Here is a 25,629-nt window from a genome sequence, read left to right as displayed (position 1 = left end):
GAGCCCCGCGGGAGGGCGCCCCCCCTGCCGAGGGGCTGCGGCTGGCGAGCGCTGCCCTCCCCTCCGAGGGGCTGGCCCGGCCTGGGGCACCGCAGGTGCTGCAGCGCCCGGGAGGAGCTGAAGTCCCAGTGCTGCCTGTCGTGAGGCTTGTTGATTTGCGGCAGGTAGAGACACAGGGTAGGTCAGCCGACTAGAGCCGCTTGACCCAGGGCCTGAAGGACCGGCTGTGGAAGAGATCTTCTAGGTCACGATTTCGGCATCCCCCTTGCCCGTGAGCCCCTCTGTGGCATCCCGTCGGGGTTGAGGGATTCGCATCCCTCGTGATGATAGAGCTCGGCAGGGCCGTCTGCCAGGTTGCTGCCGGGACCTCTTCGCGGGGCTCCGTGGGGAAACTCACCTGGGTTGAGGCTGCGGGGTGGGACAGGTCCTGCCTTCCTCGGATCCTGTCAGGGTGCCTGCCACGCAGGCTGTGTCCCGTTAAATTGCCGGGAAGGGAAGAGGTTTCCAGAAAGGCCGTTTGGCTCTGCTGCAGTCCCTCCAGGAAGGAAGGGAGAGATCCTGCCTCTGAATGATAGACAAGCCGATGCCGGGTGCTAATGTCCCAGGGTGACGATGGGGTCGCTTGGGATCTCAGTCTTAGCTTTTTTTTTTACAGCAGCATGCACAGACCTTTGGTTCAGAGCCCTCAGGCTATAAAGGTTGAAGAAATTCTGAGCTAATCTAATCTTCTGCCTTTTTTTTCCCCTTTTTTTTTTTTCATTTTAAACAAAGCTTCTAAGGAAAGTGACCTTAAGGACTGTCTGATCAACATTCAAGCAGTCCTTACACCATAGCAACGTACGCATGTATGGTTAATTATGAATAGCAACTCAATATGGAGGAGGGAAGTGTGTGAAAGGTATATCCTAACACACTGCCTGCGTGTTGTGTCTTGCTCAAATGGATAAAACTGCCTAAAAGAAGGGGACTTGATTCTTCCTGACTTTCTGCCTTTGGGTAACAGGGTAAAGAACGGGGACTCATATTTGCTTGACAAACATCTAGCTCCTGTTTTCACTGTTGTACTGTTAAAAGTCAGATTATTTTCTTGTGCTGTTCTTCGTGCCCAGCTGTCAGCATTTTCTGAGCCTGGGTGGTGGAAATCAGCGCAGTTGTTTCATTTGCCCTTTTAAGATTCTTTGTACTGCAGTGTTTGCTTTTCAGATGCAGAGCAGGGATGTGTGCTCGTATGAACACCAACATTTTCAGTTGTTTTTTATTGGTAGAAGTCTCATGTCCACAGTTTCCTCTCCTCCCCCAGCCATTTCCGGGCAGCCTGAGATTGCAAGATTGCGGTTTGGCCCAACAGAAACACTTTAAGGTCCCAATCCTGCAGTCCAAGCTGAAACAGTGAGCTCTGCTTGCAGGATAAGTGGGAGCGAAGAAGCAGAGAAAGGTCTGTGGGAAACAAGAGAGATGATCCTAGACAATATATTGGGAGGAATAAACTGTGAGGGAGGATGGCTGGCAGGCAAGGATGCTGCTGCTGCGGTAGGGGGCTTGGACCAGGACTCTGAATGCATGCTCCTCGGTGCCACCCATTTCCCCTGTGACCTCTTGGCAAGCAACTCACTGGCCCCATTGTCTAAAATGAGAATTATGATATTTTTTGCTGTCTCAAGAAGACTTGCAAAAGTCTCTAGGTGCCTGGTTCCCCTCGCCTTGGGTCCCCGCAGGTTGTAGAAGTGGTCACCTGAGGTGCAGGGATGAAGGCAGGATAAGAGGATTGAAAGGGAAGCAAAGCACATTGGAACAGGTGGAGAGAGAAGGGTGGAGTGAATGGGAGGAGAGGAAAAGAAGCCTGATGAAGCTTCAGAAGCCGTGAAAGGAACTGTTAAAACAGCTATAGATCACCTTGCATGGGGTTTGATGCAAATTTTTAATGCTGAGGTTGCCTCTGGATGGTGGTGCCTGCAAGGGAGAGGTGCCTACTAGAGCAGCAGTCTCTCTGTAAGAGTGCTGTTTGCTCAGTGGAGAAGTGTTTGCCTTCGGCAGGCATGCAGACTTGGCTCCCTTGGGGAGGGCTGGTCTCGTGTGCAATACAGGAGGGAAGCCTGCTTTCCACCCTGCCTGCCACACAGAAAAGCAGAGGCCTCCTCCCTAGCACCCAGGAGCTGCTGAGCTGTGCTCCCCTGTGGAACAGGTGGCATGTTGGGCAAGTCTGGTGGAAGGGGAGGCCAAGGTGCTCCCTGGTGCCATCAGGAGAAGTCTGGGTTGCCTCTTCTGCAGGGACCAGCGGGAAGGGAGGAAAAGCCTGGGGGACTTGGGCTGGTCTGCTGCAATGGCAGGGGCAGTGCCTGGCATCCTCCTCTCAATTTCCTGAGCTGGGGCAGATCCAGGTAGCTGGGGAGAGAACTTCTGCCCTCCCCGTCTTATTTCCTGCTCCCCATCAGGAACCGCTGGGCTTAGTAGTGGTGGCTGCCTCAACCAGAAGAGCCAGGGGCCTGTCAGTTTTGGCACCACAGGACTGCACGAGTGGACTTTGCCTGGCCAAGCCACTGGAGATGGCCACAGCTTTGTCAGGGAGAGCCTCCCCAGTGTGGTCTTGGCCCAGCTAAAGGCTCTTAGTGGTGGTTTAATGTGGTCTCTTGCGCTACAGGAAAGTCTGTCTCTGAAAATATTTTAAAAGACAGCAGAAGTTTCAAGCCTTCTGGATGTGGTGGAGAAGCTGGTCACAGCAGGCTTGCAGGCTTGACCCCTGTTTTAAGAGGTGGAGGTTGTTCCCTGGTCCCCTCTGTCCATTGTGTTTGCAACAGGTTTGCGTGAAGTGAAACACTGTATGACACCTTCCTCCTGTAGCTCATCTGAGCACCCTGCAAACAACAATTTGTGGTTGCAGCAGCCTGGGAGACTGGTAATTAAATGTAACTAATTCTACAAATAAGGAATGCTGGCGAGGCAGTGATGAACACCACAGAAATGCCTAAGTATGATTGCTTACCTTGTACTTGTCTCAGGGCAAATGATTTCCACAGGTCTAAACGGAGCCAAAAGGCTGATGTGGTAGTTTGTACCCTTGACAATCTCTATGCCAGAGAGGGCTACATTAGAGTAATGACAAAAGCCAAGTCATGGGTGCTGCACATTTGTTCCTTGTAGCTCACCCTCCGGCCCATCATCTCGTTGCTGCTTCTCTGGGACTTTGGTGGTTAACACAAGGGGGAAAGGACCTCAGTTTGCCATGTGAGTAGAGCAGGAGGCACAAGTCCTCAGGCTGAAGAGGTTGCTGAGGGAAAACTGCCCTGAGAAAGCTCAGTGTGCTATGCCACACTTGGGTGTTTTCCCCATGGCTGACAAGTGCAGACTGCTTGGTATTTATGCTTCTGCTGGTGGTGCCCACTGGTGTAACCGAAGGAAATGCTGCTTTGGGGACAGTGCACACATCTCCAAAAGTGTAGAGCTGCAAAGTGCAGTGAAGAAAGGAGCTTGTGCTTCCAAACAGTGGATAGAAGATGGGGAGAAGGAACAAGAGAGGTGAAAGATGAGGTGAACAGGTGGGAAAAGCCCTGCTTACACTGCATGGGAAGCCCTGTAGCTTGAGTGTATGTTTTGTGCTTGTTGGGGAAAAAAACAGTGGCAGGGTAGCGAAGGGAGGGAAACCTGGAACTGTTCTGGCCTTCCAGGGTATGCACGCTCTCATCCATAAACTACAGGAGAAGGAGACAATATAACCAGGAATAACTGCTCTGCTAAGTCTGCTCTTCTGGGCTTAAGTCTGTCTTTCCTTACCTTTAAAGCTATCTGTAACTCAACATGACATATCTGTCTCTTTCTTTGCCAGGTTTTGCCTCCCTTTTGCATGTTCTTTGCCACTCCCAACACTTACACTGTTCTCCCGATAACGGGACAAACCTTTTGGGCATGCTTCGTAGCCCTTTCCATTGTAATGTGTATCTTAGCTTTGCTTGCTCATGCAAATTGGAAATGCTTGAAGGCAATTGTGGTTTTGGAACTGAGGAGCAAATAAAACACCTCTGCAGACCTCTATCAATTTATTAATAGACCATTAAGATCACTGTACCTTATGGGAGGAGAAACACCTGTACGGCTTCTTGCTGGTTCAGGCAGTGGTCATTAGATTGGGGTGGTTAAGGTGGGGGATGATCACTGGACAGCCTGTCTGCATGGTGCCTCAGACTTTCTGGGCTTTGCCACAACATCAGCCTGCATTTGTGTATTACTTGCAGAGCAAGGAGATGGTTTCAGAGACTCTTTCATCACAGCATAGCTGAAGCAGGGAGAACTTTGCTGTCTTTTATTTTATGAGGAGATAAATAGCCATCCTCATTTGCCAGCACCTTTTCACTTTGGGGTTTGGCTGGGACTTTGAGTTAAGTGCCATTCTCACAAGCATCCCAGACCAAAGGGTTGGCTAATCGTGCAAGAGGAAAATACGCCCTTGAGGCGATGGTTTGGGACTGTGGGGCTGAGTCTGTGTTGAGACCCTCTGCTAGAGGCTTCTCTTGCATCTCGGGAGAGGTCTGGCTAAAGTGGCCCCAGCCTTGAGCATCTCTGCTCTTGGAGAGGCAGTAAGGCATCTGTCCTGGGACACGGCCAGTCCAACACACTCAGACTGCGAGGACTTGCCAGAGGCTGGTTGCTGCCTGGCTCACGCAGTTCCTGCGGTCACGAGGAGCCAGGAAGGGCTGAATGTTGCAGTGGGTGCTCCCAAGCAGAATGGGGTCCTTGGGGCAAACAAACACACAGCACCTGCAAAATGCAGTGCTCCGCAGCTTGCTGTCTTGCTCTAAGCCCTGGCTGCTCCCAGCTGGTTTCACCACCTGCTGACCCAGCTTTCTCTCTGAACTGGATGTGTGCCTTCTGCCTTACCCACTCCTGCCTCTGCCTCCTTTGCCTATTGCAGGCTGAGGGCCACGACTGCCCAAGCCCTGCTCATGGTGTGAGTGGGACCTCATGGAGTCAGTGCTGGCTGATGTAGGTGCATGGGTCAGAGCACAACGCTGTCAAAGCCTGCAAAACACCCCTTTGGTCCTAAGGTGGCAAATTATATTTATTTTTCTTTTATAACATTCAGGAGCCTGGTCTTGAAGCAGGACGTGCCTGGTTTGTACAACAGCAAATACGGGAAAGGCAGACTTGGCCCAGAAGAGTTTACAGTCGACGTCTCTGGCTGTAACGCAGCAGGTCAACACTGGTTCCTAAATGGCCTGTAAGTACTCATGTGTGACTGAGCGTAAAGGTTGTGCAGCAGCAGGAAGCAGCATACCAAGTGCACTCTTTGAAGCACAGTAGGGTGCAGAGGGGTGACACTGGCCTCAGGACCCAGTGGTGCTGCAGGAGTATCTCTGGGTAGGACATGCTGTTGGCCGCATGGCCTTCTTACCAAGGCACTCAGGAAAGGCTGAATATATACATATTTACAGAATTGATAACAAACTAATTTTACACAGCCCCAGGAGACAGCTTCCCAGGGAAACTTGGAGGGATGGTGCGGGCAATCAGATGCTAATACAGCCTTTTCTGTCCCCCTTTTTGGTGACTAGAAGGTTTCATTCCTTTGGTGCACTTTGCCCATCTCTGTTAGGTTTGTGTTGGCCAGGGCATTTCATTAGCACACTGAATGTATTTAGAGTGTGTGAAATGAGACAAGAAATATGTACGAATGTTTCTGTGGGTGAAAGCATTACCTCTCAACATCGTTGCAGGATTACTGAAGCATCTCCTGCTTCCCCTGTGCACAACCTGGAGATGTCTTTACGTTTTCCCATTCCTCTATTATATAAATAAATGAAAATGGCATTTCTGCACACCCTTGAGATGGTAGGTGGGTACCTGGAGCAAGCAGAGCATCATACCCTGCTGATGGAGGGGATCGCATCTTTTCCTGTTATCCCATGTTTTGGGTTTGTGTGGCAGGGTTTTGGTAGTGGGGGGAGGTGTCTTCAGGGGTGGCTTCTGTGAGAAGCTGCTAGAAGCTTCCTTGGCTCCAACTCGAACCCACCTCTGGGCAAGGCTGAGCACATCAGCAGTGGTGGTAGCACCTCTGCAATAACATATTTAAGAAGGGGAAACCTGCAGTGGGGAGTGGAATGTGAGAGAAACACCTATGCAGACACCAAGGTCAGTGAAGAAGGAGGGGGAGGAGGTGCGCCGGAGGAGGTGATGCCCCTCCAGCCCATGGAGGTGAACGGTGGAGCAGATGCCCACCTGCAGCCCATGGAGGACCCCAAGCCAGAGCAGGTGAATGCCCTCAAAGGTGGCCATGACTCCATGGGAAAGCCCGTGCTGGAGCAGTCTGTGCCTGAAGAACTGCAGCCCATGGAAAGGACACACGCTGGAGCAGTTCGTGAAGAACTGCAGCCCATGGGAAGGACCCATGCAGGAGAAGTTGGTGGAGAACTGTCTCCCGTGGGAGGGACCCCACGGTAGAGCAGAGGACGAGTGAGGAGTCCTCCCCCTGAGGAGGAAGGAGCGGCAGAGACAAGGTGTGGGGAGCTGACCCCAACTCCCGTCCCCTGTTCCCCCTGCACCACTGGCAGGGGGAAGGTAGAGAGAACCGGGAGTGGAGTTGAGCCTGGGGAAGGAGGGAGGGGTAGGGGGAAGGTGTTATAAAATTTGGTTTTACTTCTCATTATCCTGTTTTGATTTGATTGGTAGTAAATTAAATTGATTTTGTTTTTTCCCCAAGTTGAGTCTGTTTTTCGCCTCTGACCGTAAGTGGTGAGTGATCCCTCCCTTCCTTGTGTGGACTCATGAGCTTTTTGTCGTGTTTTCTCCTCCCCATTCCACCGGGGGCGGGGAGGAGTGAGCGGCTGTGTGGGGCTTTATCGCCAGCTGGGCTTAAACCGTGACACCCCGCTGTTTTGTTATGTATTTACAAGTCTCTGGCATGCCTTATCTCTCTCATTGTACGCTCAGGCTGGGAACCTTGAGATAAACCTGAAATCGCTGTGCTTTGTTATGTTGGCATTTGTGTCTTGTGGGTGGCAAGTTGTATAATGTGCTGGTTTGTATCTGCTCAGTTACGGTAATTAGGTATCAAGTGACTGTGGTTATTTTTGCTTTTAAAAGCAACAGAGAGCTATAGTGGGCTCCCCCAAAAGACAAACTGTGTTTGTTCCCCTTTGATTATTGCTGACTGGCAGAAATTCTTTATGAGTTGCCGTATGTTTTGAACACCATCCTCCTCCCAGTGCTTCTGGCTCTGTACCTATTCTCTGAAATGACTCAATGGCCTAGCACTGTGAAATGCTGGAGCGTTGCTCTGGCTTATTGTGCAGCTTGTGTATGGACCCTTGAAATTCATCTGCATGCTCTAGTCTTAAAAAAGATGTATGACTGTTAAAGTGGTAATTTTGTCCGTCCGTACATTCATGTCCTCTAGCGAAAACAGCTTCAGGAAGACGCTGTAACTTTGCTTGGCAGATTAAATTAAGATGCCCACATTAAACGAACCTTGAGCAAGCAGCAGTATATGTTTGGTGAGCTGCCTCCTGTAATCGAAGTGTGTACATTAGAGGAATGGGAGCTTAATTGGCTGAGGGGGTGTAGTGGGGCGATGGTAATAAAAGCAGAGCAAACAGCTGACAGTCTGAGCCAATTTAGACATAAAAATGGGAATGAAGGAAGGGAGTAAGCCTGCACTGAGAGAATTCTAGACACGCCCTGTGGCAGTGCTGATGTGTAACCCTTTGCAGTTCTGCACCCTGACCCATGATAGCTGGCAGCAGGAGCGCACCTTGACAGGGTTTTTGCAATGCTGGTGTGAGACTGTCAGTCAAGAGGAATTGGAAAACCACAGCGTGTGCTTTTGGGAAGGTGGGCTGACTCCAGCTGGGGTCAGCTGTGAGGCTGAAAACATGTTTTTATTAGCCTTGTGAGCCATTGCACCATGAGGGCTTTCTGTTGCTGAAGGCCTTCTTGTGCAAGCCTTAAAAATGGAAGACAAATGGGTGTATGCAATTACAAACTGCCTCCTGGACGCAGTGAGTTTATTTGGGGAAACACAGGCCATTGGAGATGGCTGTTGTCACCAGCTGGCATTGACTGCTCAGATTTGGCATTGCTGGTCACGGCAGCAATGCAGAACAGAGCTCTGGAGAGGAAGGTTGGCTTTGTGTCATCCCAGTGGAGCAATTAGCTGTCAAAGAAATTGTTTCTACATTTCCCACAGAGAATTTAGGTTATTTTTCCTATTGCTCTTGGCATTTTATTTTGGCTAAACTGCTGTGGTGCTACAGGGGAGGCTGTCGTTTGGGTTCCTTGTTCTCTTGTTCCTGGCTGCTGTTAGAGATGCTGGTCTTAGCGTGCATGAAAGTCTCCTGGCTTGAAGACACAAACATCGCGGCCATCCCTGAAGAGAGGTTAACCCAAAGGCAACTGCTGAGAATGATATCCACTGAACACGAGTGCAAAGCTAGGCAGGCTTGGCACATGCTAGGGGTTTCTCCTTTGGAGGGAAGTGAGGTTACATGCAGTTTTGTTCCTGGCACCCGAATAGTGCAGCAGGGAGTAAATGAGAAATGTGCAAGAGCTGAGTCCTGTTTTTAAACCATCCTCTTCCTACATGGGGATATTGAAACAGCTTCAAGCATGTGTGGGATGTGCCAATGGACAGCATTAAAAGGTGTTGCCGTTTGAGGACATGGGGGAAAGGGACCTTTCTTTCCTGCTTTTGGTATTTCATCTGTCAGACACAGGTGGCTCACTCCTCCTGTGTGGGCTGGCAGGAGCCAGCAACGCTGCTGGTCCAGCCATTGCCCCCCCTGCTCTTCTTGCAAGGGTGTGCCAGAGAGTACTTTCTCATGCTGTCCTGCACCCATGCCTCAGGATGGAGTCTTTCAGAGGAGGGTGCATAGTGGCAACATCGTTCCCTGGTCAATTCTTGCTGCCTGCTGTGAGAGGCAAGCTTGCACAGAGCTTAGCATCCTGGGAGGCCAGCTGGCCTTACGTGGGGTGCTTATTTCCCAAAAGGTCCAGCCCTGGCTGCACTGAGCTCTGGGGAAGACCTGGCCCCGTGCAGGTCATTGTTGTACTCCCTGGGAGTGCTGTTCTTCCTCCTTGGTGCGAACCCAACTGGCCGTGATGAGAGGTGTGCGGGGGGTGTGTTCTCTGGGTGTTTCCTTTTAACCGGTTGAAATGAATGTGTTTCTCTAACTATGGACCTGGCTTCCCTCGGGATGCTGTGCTCTGTGCTAGTCATTCATTTAATATGCAATGATTTCGGATGTCATTTTCTGTTAGTGGTTGATAGAAGGGGACTCTGTATGGCACAGTGAATATTAAACACAGGGCTGTTTTCCAGCGGAGTGAATCTGTAGCTGTGTTGCACTGACTTTGATGAGGTTGGGCATCAGTCCTGCCCTTGCTACGTTGCAGAGCTCAGCACAGAGTAATGGTTATCTGGACAGCATTTTTGCATTTTCCCACCTCATCCTGGCGTGGAGTCCCCACTGTGGGCTGCCTCGATGCTCTGCCTGGGGGAAAAGCCCTGTGCCGCCTCCCTCTCTGCACAACAGACAATGCTGCGATAGTTTGTGAAGGCTGGGAGGCATGCTGGAAGGCAGGACCTGTGGCAACCCATTAATGAAGACAAGTGTTATGGCTAGTATTTGCTTTTTATTTTGTAAACGAATCCTTTGTACCTTTCCAAAGGGGAAAGGTATATAACAAGATCTGCCATCGCCTGACCTGAAAGAATGGTTACCTTGGCTTAGTCCAGCCACCGCCAGAGAAAAGAGGAGAGTCAAGCACTGCATTAGCAGTAATTACCTTGCAGAAGAAACACAGGCTGTAACCGGAGGTGACATTACCTGCCTACTCCCCTTCAGCCAAGACAGGAGCAGGGACCTCCGCTACAGCTATGGTTCCCTTGCGCAGGGCATGAGAACTTGGGCACTGTGCTGCCAGGGTCTGGCAGGGATGTGGCCCTGCCACAGGTGAGGCAGCTGCCACCTGGAAGTGGTCCTTGACGTTGCCAGTACGGGTCTCCTGGTACGAGAGCAACGGCCAACACCAGCTCAGGGATGCTGCTGCATGTTGATGGGCTGCAGGAGGAAAAGGCAAGGGCAGCGCTTCACAGAATAGTTGCAACTGCTACAGCAGGGGCTGTGCAGGGAACAGAGCTGTGAAGCGCTTTGTGTCTCCTGTGCGGGAGGAAAGGAATAGAGATGAGATGGATGGGGAAACCACCCTCACTGATAATTTCTTCTCTGTTGTGCCATGCTAAAGATGTGTATATGTGTTGGAGCTGATTGCCTTTTAAACCGACGTATTGAATACTTTCATCGTTTCATGCTCCCTGTCTGCAGTTCTCTCTGCTCCCAGGTCAGGGAAGAGTCCTTATCTGATCACTTTTCTGTCTTCTAAGATTTGCAGTTCAGCCTCACTCGAGGCTGTACAGACAGCACCAAATTATGGCCTCGTGGTTTTGTGCAAGTGTGGTGTGGCTCAGGGTACCGCAAGGGTGTTGTTTTTTACCCCTGCCAGGCAATGTGTGGGGAAGACAAGACAGCTGACCTGTAGGGGCAAGTGTGAGGCTGCTATGCCTTCTGCAGGTCTGGGGAGCCTCACCTCAGCCCCTTCAGACACAGCCCCTGCTGTGGCGCAGGGCGGGAGTCAGTGGCTGAGGCCCCTTGCCTTTGCAGCCTGGGGCTGTCCTGTAGGAGTGGTGATCTGGGGGCTGGCTGTGACACGGCGAGGGTGCTTACTCTCTTCTGTGGGTCCTCACAGCAGGGAGAGAGCAGGGCAGCAGCCCAGAGACCTCCTGTGCTGCAGATGTAGGAAGGCCAGGGAAGCCAAGAGGAGGAGGATGACAACGTGGGCGCTTCCTTCTCTGGAGCAAAGGGAAGAGTCATTGCTTTAAGGACCTGGATGAGGTAACTGACCTGCAAATACAAGCAGGCTCTAGTGAAAGGCCATCATGTCCGAGCTCCCCTGGCACCCCAGGGTACCTTGCTGTCCTGCGAGGACCCCAGTAACCCCAGGAAATGCCTGCCCTGCAGCAGGCTATAGGAGGAGAGAGAGCGCAGGGGTGCAGATGCTGCTGCCCTGGTGAAAGTAAAGCAGGCACTGGAGCCGTGAGCCTTTGGCTGTGTCTCTTGGCTGTGTCGGGGCCTGGAGAAACATTTATGGAGGAGGACAGAGCACGAGGAAATATTTGGTCCATTGTCAAAGGATTCACAGCAAGACACAGGACTCTCTGTGTCCACAGCACAGCAACTTAGCTGCGTTTCTGAGTTGCACATGTTATGGGAACAGCCCCGGCATCTCAGATGCTCATCCAGTGTGATCTTGCCTGGAGGACAAATGCTTCCTCAGGAGGAGGTGTACGCAGCATCCTTACGCCCCGTGCAGGATTTCACAGTGCCTACATGTCAAGAGCTGATCCTGTTTGTAACGCCTTGTCCTGACAATGTTGGCACTTGAGCTTGGCTCTGCTCTGGGTGTGGCCAAACGCTATTTTTAGCTGATTGCTGCAGCCAGGATGGAAGCTGGTCGTGTGCTTTGCGGAGATGAGGAAACAGCACGTGCATCCTTCTCCCTTCATGCTGCAAGCTTTGCTGAGGCAGCGTGTGTGGAATTGGTAATGATCCTGGGAAGGAGGCTGCCTTGCCCTGTGCCTATGGGAAGTAGCAGGGAATTAGGGCTGCGGGTCTTGCGTTGTCACCTTGTGCAAAATGCTTAAGAAAAATACTTTGAAAACCACTCAAATTCTATAGGTGTGTCTGAAAAGTCTCCCCCTCCACAACTCGAGGCTCTTTGTGCCTTGGTTTTTATGCACAGTGTGGGTGATGCTGCCTGTGCGCAGCAGCTTAACCCCTTATGCCAGTAATGACAGTATGAAAGGTTTGCAGTGACTGCTGCCTGGCCATTAGGAGCTTGATCCTGGGATGCTTCGGCACCTGCCGTGTGGATGCTCTTCCTGCTTTCAAAAGAGGGGGGCTGAGGCAGGTGGGTACCACTGCCCTCTTTCTTTTGTTTTTACTTTGTTCTTTGTTTCTAGCAGGTATGGATGGGAAGAAATGCAGCATATGGATGTTTTTACCTCTTGTGTTTACCTTGTTTACATCAGCTGGATTATGGATAGTGTAAGTTATCTCCTGCTGGTTATTTGGCAGAGCAAGTTAGGCTGGGGCAGTTGGAGTACCACTGTCTTCAGGGCTGCGTCTCAGTACGATGGTCTTTTGGGGGTGCTCTGTCCTTGAGTTACTGTGGGGCTGGGAAGGCACATGATAGGGGCAGGGGCTAGTCTGTGCCAGTTCATGGCTTGGAGGATCACATTTTTATCCCTGAGTTTCTGTGCTCCCCAGGCCAAGTTTCTGACCTTGCCTTCTTCCTGGCACATGTTACTGGGAGCTGCCTGAAGAGACAGACAAAACTGCAAAAATTCCTTTTCATCACGTTTTCTTTGAATCACTCAGCAGAGCTCTTGGAGAAGCACTTAGGCCCTGCTTTGGGGTGCAAACTCAAAATCCGCAGCATCCAGCACTGCACTAGCAACCTGCTAGCAGCTTAATGCTGACACCTCACTTTCTTGCTAACACTTCTTACCAAAATGCACATGAGAGGTGCATTTCCCTGAGCTGGGCTCTCTCCAAGCATGCAGGCAGATGACTGCAGCATGAATTTGGGAGCAATAAATGTGCGATCAGCAGCTATGCTCAGCCTGAGAAGCAGTTATATTGTAGGATATGGCTTTGGCCATGGTCTGTGGATGTTTTTCAGCAGCAGGGGCAGCTTAAGCCATTTGTCTGACCCCTATTGCTTGTTGTTCTTCTTGTCCCATCCCCTCTGTATTAAAACAGCTTTTGTGGAGGGAGGACCATGGTAAATGAGATGAATCAAATTATTGAGATTAAAAATGAAAACATTTCCCTGGTTGGTTATTTTTAAGGCAGCTCAGTTCAGTGACCCTGTTTGTCTACCTGACCATGCAAAACAGATGCACACAAAGAAAGGCACATAATTAGGCCAGGAAGTGAGCAAAACTGCCTGCTTGAGCAGAGGGAAACATAGGCTGTCTCCAGCAGAACCTGCCAGTGGGCTTTGAGATACTTAATGTGTTGAATGATACTTGGAATTGAAGCTGAAATTGAAGCCAGGATGAGGTTTTACACTGTTTTAATATTTTTCTTTTTCTTTTTCTTTTTTTTTTTTTTCTTTTGACAGGTACTTTATAGCAGTGGAAGATAACAAAATTCTCCCACTAAATGTACCGGATAGGTAAGAGCTGGTTGTGGGCTTTACGTTCAATCACTTGTTTCTTTAAAACAATAAAACAATGAAAGCTAAATGGGAAAGAAAATCTTGAATCTTTGTTCCTATGCATTTATGTCTCTTAGGAAACCTGGTTCCAAAAGACCACCTTATATAAGGTATGTTAATGACTTTCTTCCAATTACTGTTCTAATTAATGGTTGTTATTTATATGTCTTTGCCATCCTAGAGTTACAGTGATACACTTTATATTTTCCAAGTATTGCAGGTGATGCACCTCCTGCAAGCTGCGTGTTTAGCCAAGTCATGAACATGGCGGCATTTCTAGGTAGGAACAAGGGGAATGTTTCTTTGTCTCTCATAATTTGTTTTAAGAAGTCACTGAAACATAAGTAATACTCGATACATATTGTTCTTGAATCTCATGATGTGAAATCATTTAAACTGCGATTACTACCAATTAAGACAGTATTATTTTGTCTTCGTTAGTAGAAAGACAGAATGAAGCTGGATGCATTTGAACTTTATTGGTTTCTGATTTATTCTCATGTTTTTAATTGTCTCATCTTAGCCTTGAATCTGGGTGACTGTTTTTCATTTTATGGTGGTGTTTTGTTATATGCTGTGAATGTGAGATAATTGCACGGGAATATTGGCAAATGTAGCAACTGATTATGCAAAATATCATCTGTGCTGAAGTCTCTCCTACCCCACCCCTTCCTAAATTCCATTACTAAATCTGTGGAACTTTACTGGCATTTTCCAGCAGTGGAAGTAAGAGGGAAATGATGTTTATTTTCAGAAACCTAGGAAATTCAGTTGAGTTGAGATCTGAAATTAATCCAGACCTGTACGTGAATGAGTAAGATACCTTAACAATCTTAATCTGACATAAAAAAAATGAGGCTTGGGATGTAAAACCTGGTAAAATATGTCTAATCATGAACCTTGACATGAACTCCCTTATTTTCAAGTATCAATTCAGGATGGAGTTTAGGCAGTTTAGGTATTCTTACACTTTGTTTCTATGTATGGCTTTGTTTCAAGTTTAGATCTTGATTTACATATTGAGCCAGGGTCTCAATTAGTAGAAATAATACTGGCCCCAGTTTGTGCTAAGGCAGGGTCTTGCACATGTTTTATTTATATGCCTGACACCCAGTGCAATGTGATTATGATGATATGATTTAAACTTCTGACCCCCAAACCACTTGAAACAACATGTACATAGCATGCTACTTCTTATGTTAAAAAGGCTGTTTGACAGTAGTGAATACACACATGCCTGTCTTTTCAGCTTCTTCCAGGTAAGGCCCCATTTCTGCATACCACTCTGTTCAAGCAGTCACAGTGGACCTGCACCATGTCCCAGTGAGTCCAAGGGCTTTATGAAAGGGCAGGAATTGGCTTGATGCTCACTCACCCTGTGATCTGGGTGGATGTGAGGATAGGAGTCGCGTGAGTGGTATGAAGAAGGGCAGGCAAACAAAAGACGTGGCTTTTTGAAGCTAAGCTGTACTGTATGCTTTTGTTGCTGCTTCTTCCTATTGCAAGAAGAAATATAACCAGGGAACCTCAGGACTGCAAATGTGTCACAGGAGCTGTGATGGAAGGTGGCTGTCTTGGCCACAGTGCTCATGAAACGGTTGAGTTTAAAATTTTTGGTGCAATGAGAAAAAAGGACAGCAGAGTTGCTATGCTGGATTTCAAGAAAGCAAACTTTAAGCTATTCAGGGAGCTATTTAGCACAGTACCCTGGGAATCTGCTTTTGAGGGCTTAGGACTCCATGAGTGCTGGTCACTCTTTAAGAATGACCTTTTAGAAACACAGGAGCAGGTGATCCCACTGTGTCATAAGTGAAGCAAGCCGGCCAGAAGACCAGCTTGGCTGAACAGGGAGCTCCTCGTGGTGCTCAAGAGGAAAAAGAAATTGTATGATCTCTGGAAGCGAGGTCAGGCTTCACAGGAAGATGACAGAGCTGGGGTTCTTATATGCAGGGAGAAGACACAAAAGGCCAAAGCTCAATTAGAGTTGAAACTGGCCAGTGTTGTGTCGGACAACAAGAACGGCTTTTTAAAGTATGTTAATAGCAAGAGGTCTAAAGAAAACATTGGACCGCTACTTGTTGAAGCCTGTCACCTGACGAATAGGGATGAAGAAAAAGTGGAGGCATTCAATACTTTTTTTTGCCTCAGTCTTCAGTAATACAGATAGACCTTGGGCTGCCCAGTCCCCTGAGTTGGAGGGCCACGAGTGTGGGAACAGTAACTTTCCATTAGTGGGCACTGAAATTGTAAGGGACCAGCTGTAGTAGCTGAATGTTCCCAAGTCCCTGGGGCCTGGTGGGATTCCTCCCAGAGTACTGAAGGAGCTAGTGGATGTTACGGCAGGACCCCTCTCAGTCATCTACGGAAGGTCTTGGGAGTCTGGGGAGGTCCCTGCTGACTGGAAGCTAGCCCAAGTTATTCCAATTTACAAGAAGGGTGTGAGGGAAGACCCAGGGGACTACAGACCTGTTAGTCTAACCTCAGTTCCTGCAAGAGTTATGGAGATGATCATACTGGGTACAATTGAAAGGCATTTAAAGAACAATGCAATCGTCAGGCACACTCAACATGCATTCACAAAGGGAAAGTCCTGTTTAACCAGTTTGATATCCTTCTGTCATAAGGTCACTTGCCTAGTGGATGAAGGGAAGGTGGTGGATGTAGTTTTTCTGGATTTTAGTAAGGCTTTTGATACTGTCCCTCACAGCATCCTTCTGGACAAGTTGTCCAGCTGTGAGATGAGCAGGTACGCAGTGCGCTGGGTGAAGAACTGGCTGAAGGGCAGAGCTCAAAGGATGGTAGTGAATGGGGCTACACCTGGCTGGCAACCGGTCACCAGTGGTGTTCTTCAGGGTTCAGTTCTAGGGCCAGTTCTGGTCCATATTTTTGTCTGTGATCTGGATGCAGGAGTTGAATGCACCATTAGCAAGTTTGCTGATGATCCCAAACTGGGAGGTGCTTTGACTCTCTTGAGGGACAAGATGCCTTGCAGAGGGATCTAGATTGACTGGAGCATTGGGTAATGATTAATGGGATGACATTTAACAAGTCCAAGTGCTGGATTCTGCACCTAGGACCGAGTATAAATTGGGAGAGAATTGGCTGGAGAGCAGCCCTGCAGAAAGGCATCTGGGGGTGCTGGCTGACAGCAGGCTCAATATGAGTCAACAGTGTGCCCTGTCAGCCAAGAGGGCAAACCATATCCTGGGGTGCATCAAACACCGGTCAGTCAAAAGAGGTGATTATCCCGTTGTATTCAGCATCTGGGCCCCACAATTTAAGAAGGATGTTAAGGTACTTGAGTGTGTCTATAGGAGGGCAACAAAGCTGGTGAAAGGGCTGGAAGGAATGTCCTATGAGAAGCAGCTAAGGACTTTGGGCTTGCATAGTTTGGAGAAAAGGAGGCTGAGGGGCAACTTCATTGCTCTCTACAGCTTCCTGGGGAGGGGAAGTGGAGAGGGAGGTGCAGATATCTATCTCCCTGGTATTCAGTGACAGGATGCATGGGAACGGTTCAAAGCTGCACCAGGGGAGGTTTAGACTGGACTTTAGGAAGCATTTCTTTACCGAGAGGGTGGTCAAACACTGGAACAGGGTTCCTAGAGAGGTGGTCGATGCCTCAAGCCTGTGAATGTTTAAGAGGCATTTGCACAATGCCCTTAATAATATGCTTTAACTTTTGGTCAGCTCCGAATTGGTCAAGCAGTTGGACTAGGTCCCTTCTAATGATCGTTGTAGGTCCCTTCTAATTGAAATATTCTATTCTATTCTATTTCTGCTTTGTGGATAAAGCCAAGCTTTCCTCTGCTGTATTGGGTGCTTCTGAGAGCTGCTTTTAGCTTGTACCTCTGGCCACCTTAGTTGTGTCAAAGCCTTTGCTATAGGAGAGGAAAACTATAGAAAATTGCTAGAAACATAGGCATTACTAAATATTGAAAATGCTGTTGTTTTGTACATAATGCTGGAAGGTGACCTTTTAATTACCTTTTGTCATTCCCAGCAGTGTTTTAGGAAAAGATCGTGTAATTTCAGGATCCTGTCCACTAGAAATAGAAATGAAAAAGTTCCTGCACATGAGCTCAAGTAGTCACAGGGTGGCTGTCCCAAACAATTACCTGGTGATGAAAAACAGAAGTTGTCTTTTTTGGGGGGAACAAAGTTGTCTTGTATTCAGGATTTGGAGTGGACTGATTCACTACAGCAAATTGTGAGAGTAAATTGAAACATCTTTTGCAGTTTGGATAAAAGTGGATATTTTTCACTTACATTGCCCTTATTTTTCTAAACCACGTTTTTGGTACTATACCAGGGGTTTTGTGGAGAATACAGATGTAATTTGCTAATGTAGGCAATTGACAACAATATGACCTGCATGCTATCAGTTTGAGCATAAGCATAAGAAAGTGTTTGGCGGTAACCAGCAAATTTCCCTCTTCAGCTATATTGCTTTTTAGTGGTTTGGTTTGAATCCCATCTGAAGGCCAACTGATTGCCTGGCTTTCTGCGTTGTTCCATGCAGCATTCCCTAAAGAGGGCAAAAAATATACAATGTGAATATCTCCTGGGGTTATGTCATATCATATGATATATCATGTATCACATATCATATCATAGCGCTTGGGCTAATTGTAAGCTTGGAAGGACTGTTCTTCCAGTCTTCGTGGAAAATTAGTGCAATATTTTGGCTTATGTTCGTGGCATCAGCAACTTGCTCCAGAGGAGAAGAGGCAGTGGGCATTATGGTGAAACCTGCAGACATATGTATGTGCCGTTCATACCTTTTTCTAATACAGGTGGGGTTTGACATACCTCCTCCAAGAGAGCTCAGTGCTCGTGGATGGAGTGAAACTTGGTGCAAGCCCAGCTGCTGCAATGTGAATGCATGGTGTGTATGTGATAGACTATGTGCTGGGAGCTTCACAGGCAAATAGGAAGGTGCTCTTCTTTCACCCAGAAAATTTGCAACCCAGCTCCTAGGCAAAATATCATGAGAAAAGGAAGCGCGGGAGCTTGGCGTAACTGGATTACAAGAGAAATGCTTCCTGTGCTTAGTCTTGTCCATGACTAAGCAGGAGGGGGCCAAGCAGAAGCACTAAGCTAGCCGGCTTGCAGTGAGCTCTCCCCTCTGGGTGGAAAGAAGGTGGGGGGTCTGTGAGCCCCCAGCCAAGTGGTTACTGCAGCATGTTCTACCTAATGATGCACCTTGCGTTCTGTTTCCTTCTCAGCGCTTGTCGTGGCTGTGCTGCGCTTCATTCAGCTGAAGCCAAAGGTGCTAAACCCTTGGCTGAACATCAGCGGCCTGGTGGCGTTATGCTTGGCCTCTTTTGGGATGACCCTACTCGGCAACTTTCAGGTACTGCACTCTAGGCTTGGACCGCTGTGTCCATGCTGTGAGGTTCCTGCTTTTCTAGCAGATCTGCTTAGGTCTTTGAACTACCTGCAATGTGACCTCAGGATATAACATGTCTGGCTGTGCCCCAGCCCTCCTTGTACCTGCTCTGCCACCTCTATCTGCCGTTTACGTGGCTCCAGTGACATGCTGAGATGAAAGGCCACAATAATTTTTCACGTATTCCCAGCAGGATTTGCACCTGCATGCTTACACTTGACCTGCCGAGAGCCAGAGCAGGGAACCTATTGAATCTCTTGAGCCCTGGGGGTTGGCACAGATGGTCCTGGGTAAAAGGATTGAGCTGGAAGTTTACATATGTATCTGTGTGAACAGATGCGCAGCTGCCCTTACAGATTTAGCAGACAGTTCAGTGTCCTTCTTTTAAAACACATGTTGTTTAAAACTACCTCCTGCTTGTCCTCAGACTGGCCATGAGAGGGACACATCAGAGGAGTGCTACGACTTCTCCTAATGTGACACGTGTCTGGATGAGGTGCCTCCTCCGATTCTCAATCTGTTCTGCAACATGCAACAAATAAACAAGCTGTCAGTGCCACAACATTGACCTGTAGGCTTGGGTGTCCACTGTGATCATGAGTGTGTCCGTTAGGTCTGCAGTGAAAATCAAGGCATTAGAGTCAGTGACACTTGGGTTTCCCCATCCCTTTGCTGTGTCTGATGCTCTGCCTCAGTAATGGCCCCCAATAATCACAGGAACTGAGAAAGGTCAGTGTAGGCTGGCTTCTTTCCTGGCTTTGCAGGCAGGGAGCTGTTTTTCCTGCCAATACAGAAAAGATACTTATTTTGTGAAGGGCCAGTACCTGTTTGGGTTGTGGAGCAATTGCAGGAGCTTTGTGTCCTTTACAGTCTTCTGTGTTTGTTTTGGTGGGACTTTGTGTGTGCGGGGGTTGTTTGTTGGGGTTTTTTTAATGAGGTGTGAGATAATTTGACTGTTTTGGACCTGGTCTTCCTAACTCCATAGCACAAACCAAAAACTTGGAGTCTTGTTTTTTCATGAGACCTTCCCAGCTAGGAACTATGAGGCTTTTGTAACAGCCTTGTCTAGGTGTGAGAAGAGTATTTCTAGTACAGGGCAGGCACTAGGAAGCAGTTTCAACCTCTCCTTCCTTTTTTTGCTCCTCTGAGCAAATGATTGCTATTTAAAAGTGGATACTTTGAATCATGCCTGATTATAAATTCTGAACTAATTATCTACTCCCTGTTAGTTACCTGTATCCTTGCTTAGATCTTTTGCCAAACTGTGAAAGCATGTGGTAATGAGACCTTAGTCCATGCTTTTCCCTGCCTGACTGCTAAGCTGAATGTGTCATTAAATCATATTTCTGGAAAATTACAGATTGGGTGCGTTAGAGAGACATTATGGCTGCGAGTCCCATGCAGTGCAGGCTACCTTGGGAAAGGCCGCTCAATCCCATTTTTACCTGTACTATGACTTGGACCTACCCTTGAAAAAAAACCTCAAGGTAGGGAGAGATCAGTGGAGGCACAGTAACTAGACTATTATCTTGTAGATTGCGTCTTGTTTGATGGGAATTTGTTAAATCACCAAACAGGAATCAAGGCTGCAGGGAGGAATTACAGACTGCTGGTTTCTTTTCTAGAAAAGCCTTGGAGGCAGGGGGAAAAGTGAAATTGTTTGGCTTAAGTCTTGTCCATGCTTGGCTTTCTGAATGGATTTGCAGCCTCAGGGGATCTCTTTGCAGATCCTTGCTCATTGAACCTGGCTGTCCATTTGCCTTGCAGTATTGCACAGTCACTGAGCCCCGTGAAACACAGGAGCCCCAGGAGCAAAGAAGCATTCCAGAGAGATTGGGTTCATATTGCCGCAGACCCCAATGGTTGAGGATGGGCTGGAGAGGGAACAGGCAGTCAAGCTTTTTGGTGGGAGAAGCTTGCCAAACCAGGAGCATATGTCTGTGTTTTGGCTTGTGCTAACTCAATGGAGGTGTTGGGGTTCTGGTTGCCCTGTGCCCCAGACAGCACTGTTCCATGCAGCTGGCACTGAAGGTTGCAGTTTGCTTCCATTGCCGGGAGCTGTACAAGACCCCAGTGGGTTGTCCTTGCCTGCCCTGGCCATCACATCGAGCCAGGGAAGGATTTATTTCTGAGCTCTGCATTGGTAAGTCTTGTCAGGGAGCTGTGGAGGCAGTCCCCAAGCAACAGCATTTTCCACTGTGCTTGGGCTTTGGGCAGAAGATCTGCTTGACTGTGACAGCTGTCAGCTCATTTTGGTTATGTTACACCTTACACCTCTGCCAGAAGAAATGATATAGCATCTCTGCCTCACATCCCAGTGATTCCCACTTTCCTCTATCCCACCCCAGCAGCAATCCAAGGTAGCTAGCAGATAATTCCTGTTGCATCTAAACAATCACCATTTTGTTTGTTCCTAGCTTTCCAATGATGAGGAGATCCACAATGTGGGCACATCGCTGACCTTTGGCTTTGGGACCTTGGCGTGCTGGATCCAGTCTGCTCTCACCCTCAAGATCAACCTGAAGAACGAGGGACGGAAAGTTGGCATTCCACGAGTCGCCTTGTCAGCCAGCATCACCCTCTGTGTGGTACTCTGTATCCTTTTGTCCTGCTGCCTGGGAAGCCAGGTATCATACGTGTCCGACACTCTCTGCAGCAGGGAACTTTGGCTCTTCTCACATCCATCCTAGGATCTCAAAGCATTTAGGAATGCTACTTAGCTTGTCTTCATGGCATGATCCTATGATTGGCTCATTTTGCTACTTGTGTTTAGCAGGATGCACTGCTTCACAGATGGGCTCACTTCCTTCATAAATGTTTCTAAAGCTTCTTAGTGATATCCAGAGTGGTTACAGTATTGAATAGCATCTGTGCGATTTAATGGCACCACTGCTTACCTACACAGTAGCATTTAAGATTATGCAAAATATTAAGATAAAAATTCTCAGGGGAACAAAGGAACAAGGAAAGAAATCAGGTTTCTGAAGATGAGAAAATTTTGATGTGTTTGTTGAAATGCTCCAGGGCGCTACATCTAGCTCTGCCTTTTAAGATGGTTATCACAGTCAAGAGCTGCTGGGTCATGTGGACTTCGGGTAAGACTAGGTGCTTTACAAATGGGATCTGGGCTGTGGGGTCTGTGGTCACTCAGACTGGAAGTACATGTGACTTCCTCTCCACCTTGTGCCTGTCAGCCCCACTCCAGCCCATGTTTGCACCAGCACTCATGTGCCCTGGGTGTTTGTTTAGGGTGGATCCATTCACTGCGTAGTTGCATAAGCCTTAGTGCTGGGATAAGCAAGAGGGCAGGAATAAATGGCGAGGAATAAGCTCATCCCCCTCTGTGGGGAACAGCCTGTTCTTAAAATAATTCCTTAGTCACTTGGCTGGTTTTGAACATTTCAGCCAGTGTCCAGAGGAATAGCAGATTGGTGTGAAGATGTACCGTCAGTCACGTCTTAAGCTTCCTTGGAAAAGTTTTCATCACGCTTTGGTGTAAGTAAGGTGGGAGTTTGCCTGGTTCTTGTGGTGCTCCCCTCCTCCCCTTGCCCCAAGCCCATAGCTCCCCCATGTGTGTCTGGGGTAGGGCTGCCTGCACGGAGCTGAGCTGGGCTTCTGCTGCACTGCCGACTTCGGAGGTTTCTGCCAGGCTGGGAGCAGGAGCAGCCGCGTAGCTCAGGGTGTAGCTGCTCCTGTACTGACATGGTGGGTACTCCCAGCCCAGCCCTCCCCATCCGTCTGCTTGGCACTGAAGGCCTTGGGCCCTCTGTGGAGTGGGGCAGGCTGAGGCAGGAGTCCCATTCCACTCCCACCTCACGCTGGCTTTGCGAAGGCTTGGGGCTGGCTCCTCATCCCGTGCAGCCTGTGCATAACCCTTATGCTACAGGGAAAGTAGAAGATCTTTAAAGCCAGACACAGAATGCTGTTTGCTGAAATTAAGCTTTGGTTGCTTACACTAAGCCCAAGATTTAAAAGTCTCTCATTATCTGCTTTGTGCAGTTAAAGCATGGGAGAGGCTGCTTGTTTGTTTGTTTTACCTGTGAAGATGTGTGATCCTGCATTCTTGGAGTGCAGAGGAAATCCTGAGAGACAGGAGAGCCAGTAGGTTTAGAGGAGATGTGCATTGGGCTAGGGCAGAGCCCCAGCTCAGGAAGGTGTCCTCTGCTTTAGGGGAGCTGAGAATTGCTTTTATGGAATACTCCAACGCAAACTGAGGCACAGCAGTGAGACCCTGATGCCAGGCAATATGTGGTCCAGGCACCCGGGTATGTGAGCCTGTAGGACAGTTTCTGGCTCTGACAGCATTCTTTTTCCTTTAGTATTAACATGACATACTGTGTAGAGTGATGCTTCTGGATTTCACAGAAATGGATGATTTTGCAGGTGATCTAAAGAGAATGAAAGATTGCACAGTGTAGGTTGAAAGGTGTTCCCATTGCCTGTGGTGCAGAGATGTGATCCAGTTCCCATGGGCAATCTCCTGGCAGGTAGGGGCCCATAGCCAGATCCCCAGCTTGCTGGCTCTGTCACTGGCTAGCTGGATGTTCAAGCAAGTCATTGACTTCTCTGCACCTAAGTCTTTCCCTCTGTAAATGTTTATCAACCTCAATTGGGATTAGGAAGCTCTGGTCCATATAGGAGAGCTGCTGCACCCCATGGGCATTTTTGGATACCTGACATACCTTCCAACTCTGGCACCACATTCACGCTCTCCTGATGATGGCTAGCTGGGTTGACTGTCATCTGGGTGACTTTGTTAAGATTCATTGTCTTTCCTGTTGGCTTTCTCTCATCCTGGTCAGTGTCCCTGCTCCCACTTGTTCTCCTTGACTTTCCTTTTCCAGATTTCATCCTCATGGCACAGGGCATTCACATGCATGCTTCCAGGATTCAGTGGGGCCTGGTGATGTGCTTCCTGTGCTACTTTGGCACCTTTGCAGTGGAGTTCAGGCACTACAGATTTGAGATTGTTTGCTCCGAGTACCAGGAAAACTTTCTGAGCTTTTCCGAAAGCTTATCGGAAGCCTCTGAGTACCAGACAGATCAGGTGTAGCCTGTCCTCTGGTCGGGGGGAGGGGGGCAGGTGTGGTCTCATGGGTTAAAGATGACCTCATTTACACTTTTTTGGTGAGTCTGTTTTCATGTGCAATCATGATTGTATTGCCAAAGGGCTCTGAGGGTGGCTGTCTCATTAAGAGCCAAACGAAAATAACTGTCTGCTGGAAGAGGAGTGGATCCTTCTCAGCAGCAGCTTAAGAGAGCACAGGCTGTTTAGTTTGTGCTACCAGTGACTTTTTCTGAGTGGCTCTGTCACACTCCTGTTGTTCAAAACATTCAACAGCCATTTGTCGTGATGCCCCTCTGAGACAGGCACTCCTCAGCCTGGTCTGCAGAGGAGATGGAAGGAAATGAACTTCTCCAGGCACCAAGAGTCTTCAGGAGTTGCTGGTTCCTGAGTCACAAGACCGCATCTTTTGTGTGTTTCTTGCGTTGTTTTCTTTGCTGCCAACTGGTGTAACTTGGTAGGGTGAGAAGGAGCGGCCGTTTCTTCTGGACTTGGAATTGGGCAGTGGAAGACCCCAACTTGACTGGCTTTTATGGTGAGCAGGCAGGCATTTCTTCCAGCCTGGAAAGCAGCTGATGGTAAAGCCGGTTTTGGGAGAAACTGTGCTGTGATCAGGAAGCAAGACTTGGCTGATGCTGCCTTGTAGCTGGGCAGACTGTTCCCAGGCCACAGGAGATGGCACAGTGGGGTGCTGTGCTCAACTTGGTGTTTCAGACTCAATGGTGGGGACTGGTGGAAGCAAGATGCTGAATTAAGATGGGAATGCCTGTGTGTTCTGAAGCTGACCCAGAAAAGGCTGCTCTTTGTGTGTAGTACTTCCACCACTTATTGTGTGTAATATTTCAAAAGCTTTGTTTTTGTTCACTGAGGGGGAAGACATTGTGTTAGAGACACTGGACTCACCTGCAATGATAACAGAACTGTTGCAGGTGGTTCTGGGCATAGGGTTTGGTTTTGCTCCTTGTGCACTTAGAAGTCAAACTTCAGACACACTGACACTAGGCCTGGGCTCTGGACCCCTCACTGTGGCCAGTTGTCCTGAGTAGAGTCTGCCACAGGTTTAAGCAGGCTTCCAAGGTGCAGGAAGGCAGTTCTGCCCCGGAGGTTGGGTGATGTGGCCTTGAGGGCTGGAGGTGCAGGAGGGGAACAGCAAAACCAGAAGGGCTGCTTCTTCCCTGAAAGGAGGTTTTCAAACAGAAGGTCTGTTTTCAAAGAAAAAGCAGGAGCTCAAAGCCCCTATTTGAGAACCTGATTTTGGGAAGGCTGCTGTATTGGACGGGCAGGAGAACAATGGGAGTTGCTTCTTATGAACATGGCTCCTGTTTTCCTCCACGAGTCAGGCTCAGCTTAGGTTTGCATCTTGTCTGAGCTGCAGGAAAATAAAGAGAAATTAAAATGGTGGCAAAAGGCATTTGAAGGGGAACTCGTCCTGCACTGTGGCATTTCTGAGAGGGAAAAGGCACGAAGGAATTCAGTCTTCTGCAAAGGTCAGAGGCCTCTCCTGAAAGGCGAGACTGTTGAGAAAAACTTCTGTCAAAACTAGTGCAAGTAGAAAGCTTTCAGCCAGCTCTTTATTTTATCTTCTGTGGGCCAAAATTTGTTCTCAGGCAGCCGTGTTATAAATCCAGAGCATCTCCAGCCAATGGAGGGCTATTGCTGGACCGCTGAAGGCCTCCTCCTTTTATCTGTGTCGTTAGTGGGAAGCCTTCCTGGAGGGATGTGCCAAGGCTGGCCCAAGTGCACAGCAGTGTGAGGCGCAGGGCTCCCCATCCAGGGAGCTCCTCCTGGGCAAGGGCAGGAGGGAATAGCCTGGAGAAGATGCAGGTGGGGATCCTCTTACACAGGCACACACACTCAATGCATATGGAGCACAAAATAGTGATTTGTTTTAAGGGTGTTTTACTGTAAA

At 48.7% G+C, this 25,629-nt stretch overlaps 1 protein-coding gene across 2 annotated transcripts; it reads left to right on the top strand.

Moving 5' to 3' along the window:
• Positions 1 to 41: 41 nt before the first annotated feature.
• On the top strand, positions 42 to 25,629 carry TMEM150C (transmembrane protein 150C). Of its 2 annotated transcripts, none has more exons than XM_010564404.1 (9): positions 42 to 177; positions 5,075 to 5,209; positions 12,008 to 12,089; positions 13,171 to 13,224; positions 13,344 to 13,376; positions 13,479 to 13,546; positions 18,492 to 18,619; positions 21,073 to 21,250; positions 23,500 to 25,629. In XM_010564404.1, exons 2-9 carry the CDS (start codon positions 5,203 to 5,205, stop codon positions 23,706 to 23,708), a joined length of 759 nt encoding a protein of 252 aa, XP_010562706.1. In that variant the 5' UTR covers positions 42 to 177; positions 5,075 to 5,202; the 3' UTR covers positions 23,709 to 25,629. The 2 variants fall into 2 exon arrangements, with proteins under 2 accessions (XP_010562706.1, XP_010562705.1); XM_010564403.1 differs by having other exon boundaries at positions 12,005 to 12,089.

This window comes from Haliaeetus leucocephalus, unplaced genomic scaffold, assembly GCF_000737465.1.
Source record: "Haliaeetus leucocephalus isolate CR32 unplaced genomic scaffold, Haliaeetus_leucocephalus-4.0 Scaffold178, whole genome shotgun sequence".
In the NCBI taxonomy this organism is placed as follows: domain Eukaryota; kingdom Metazoa; phylum Chordata; class Aves; order Accipitriformes; family Accipitridae; genus Haliaeetus; species Haliaeetus leucocephalus.
Note: the sequence above shows the minus strand (reverse complement) of the source record. Positions and strands in the feature narration are given on the sequence as shown.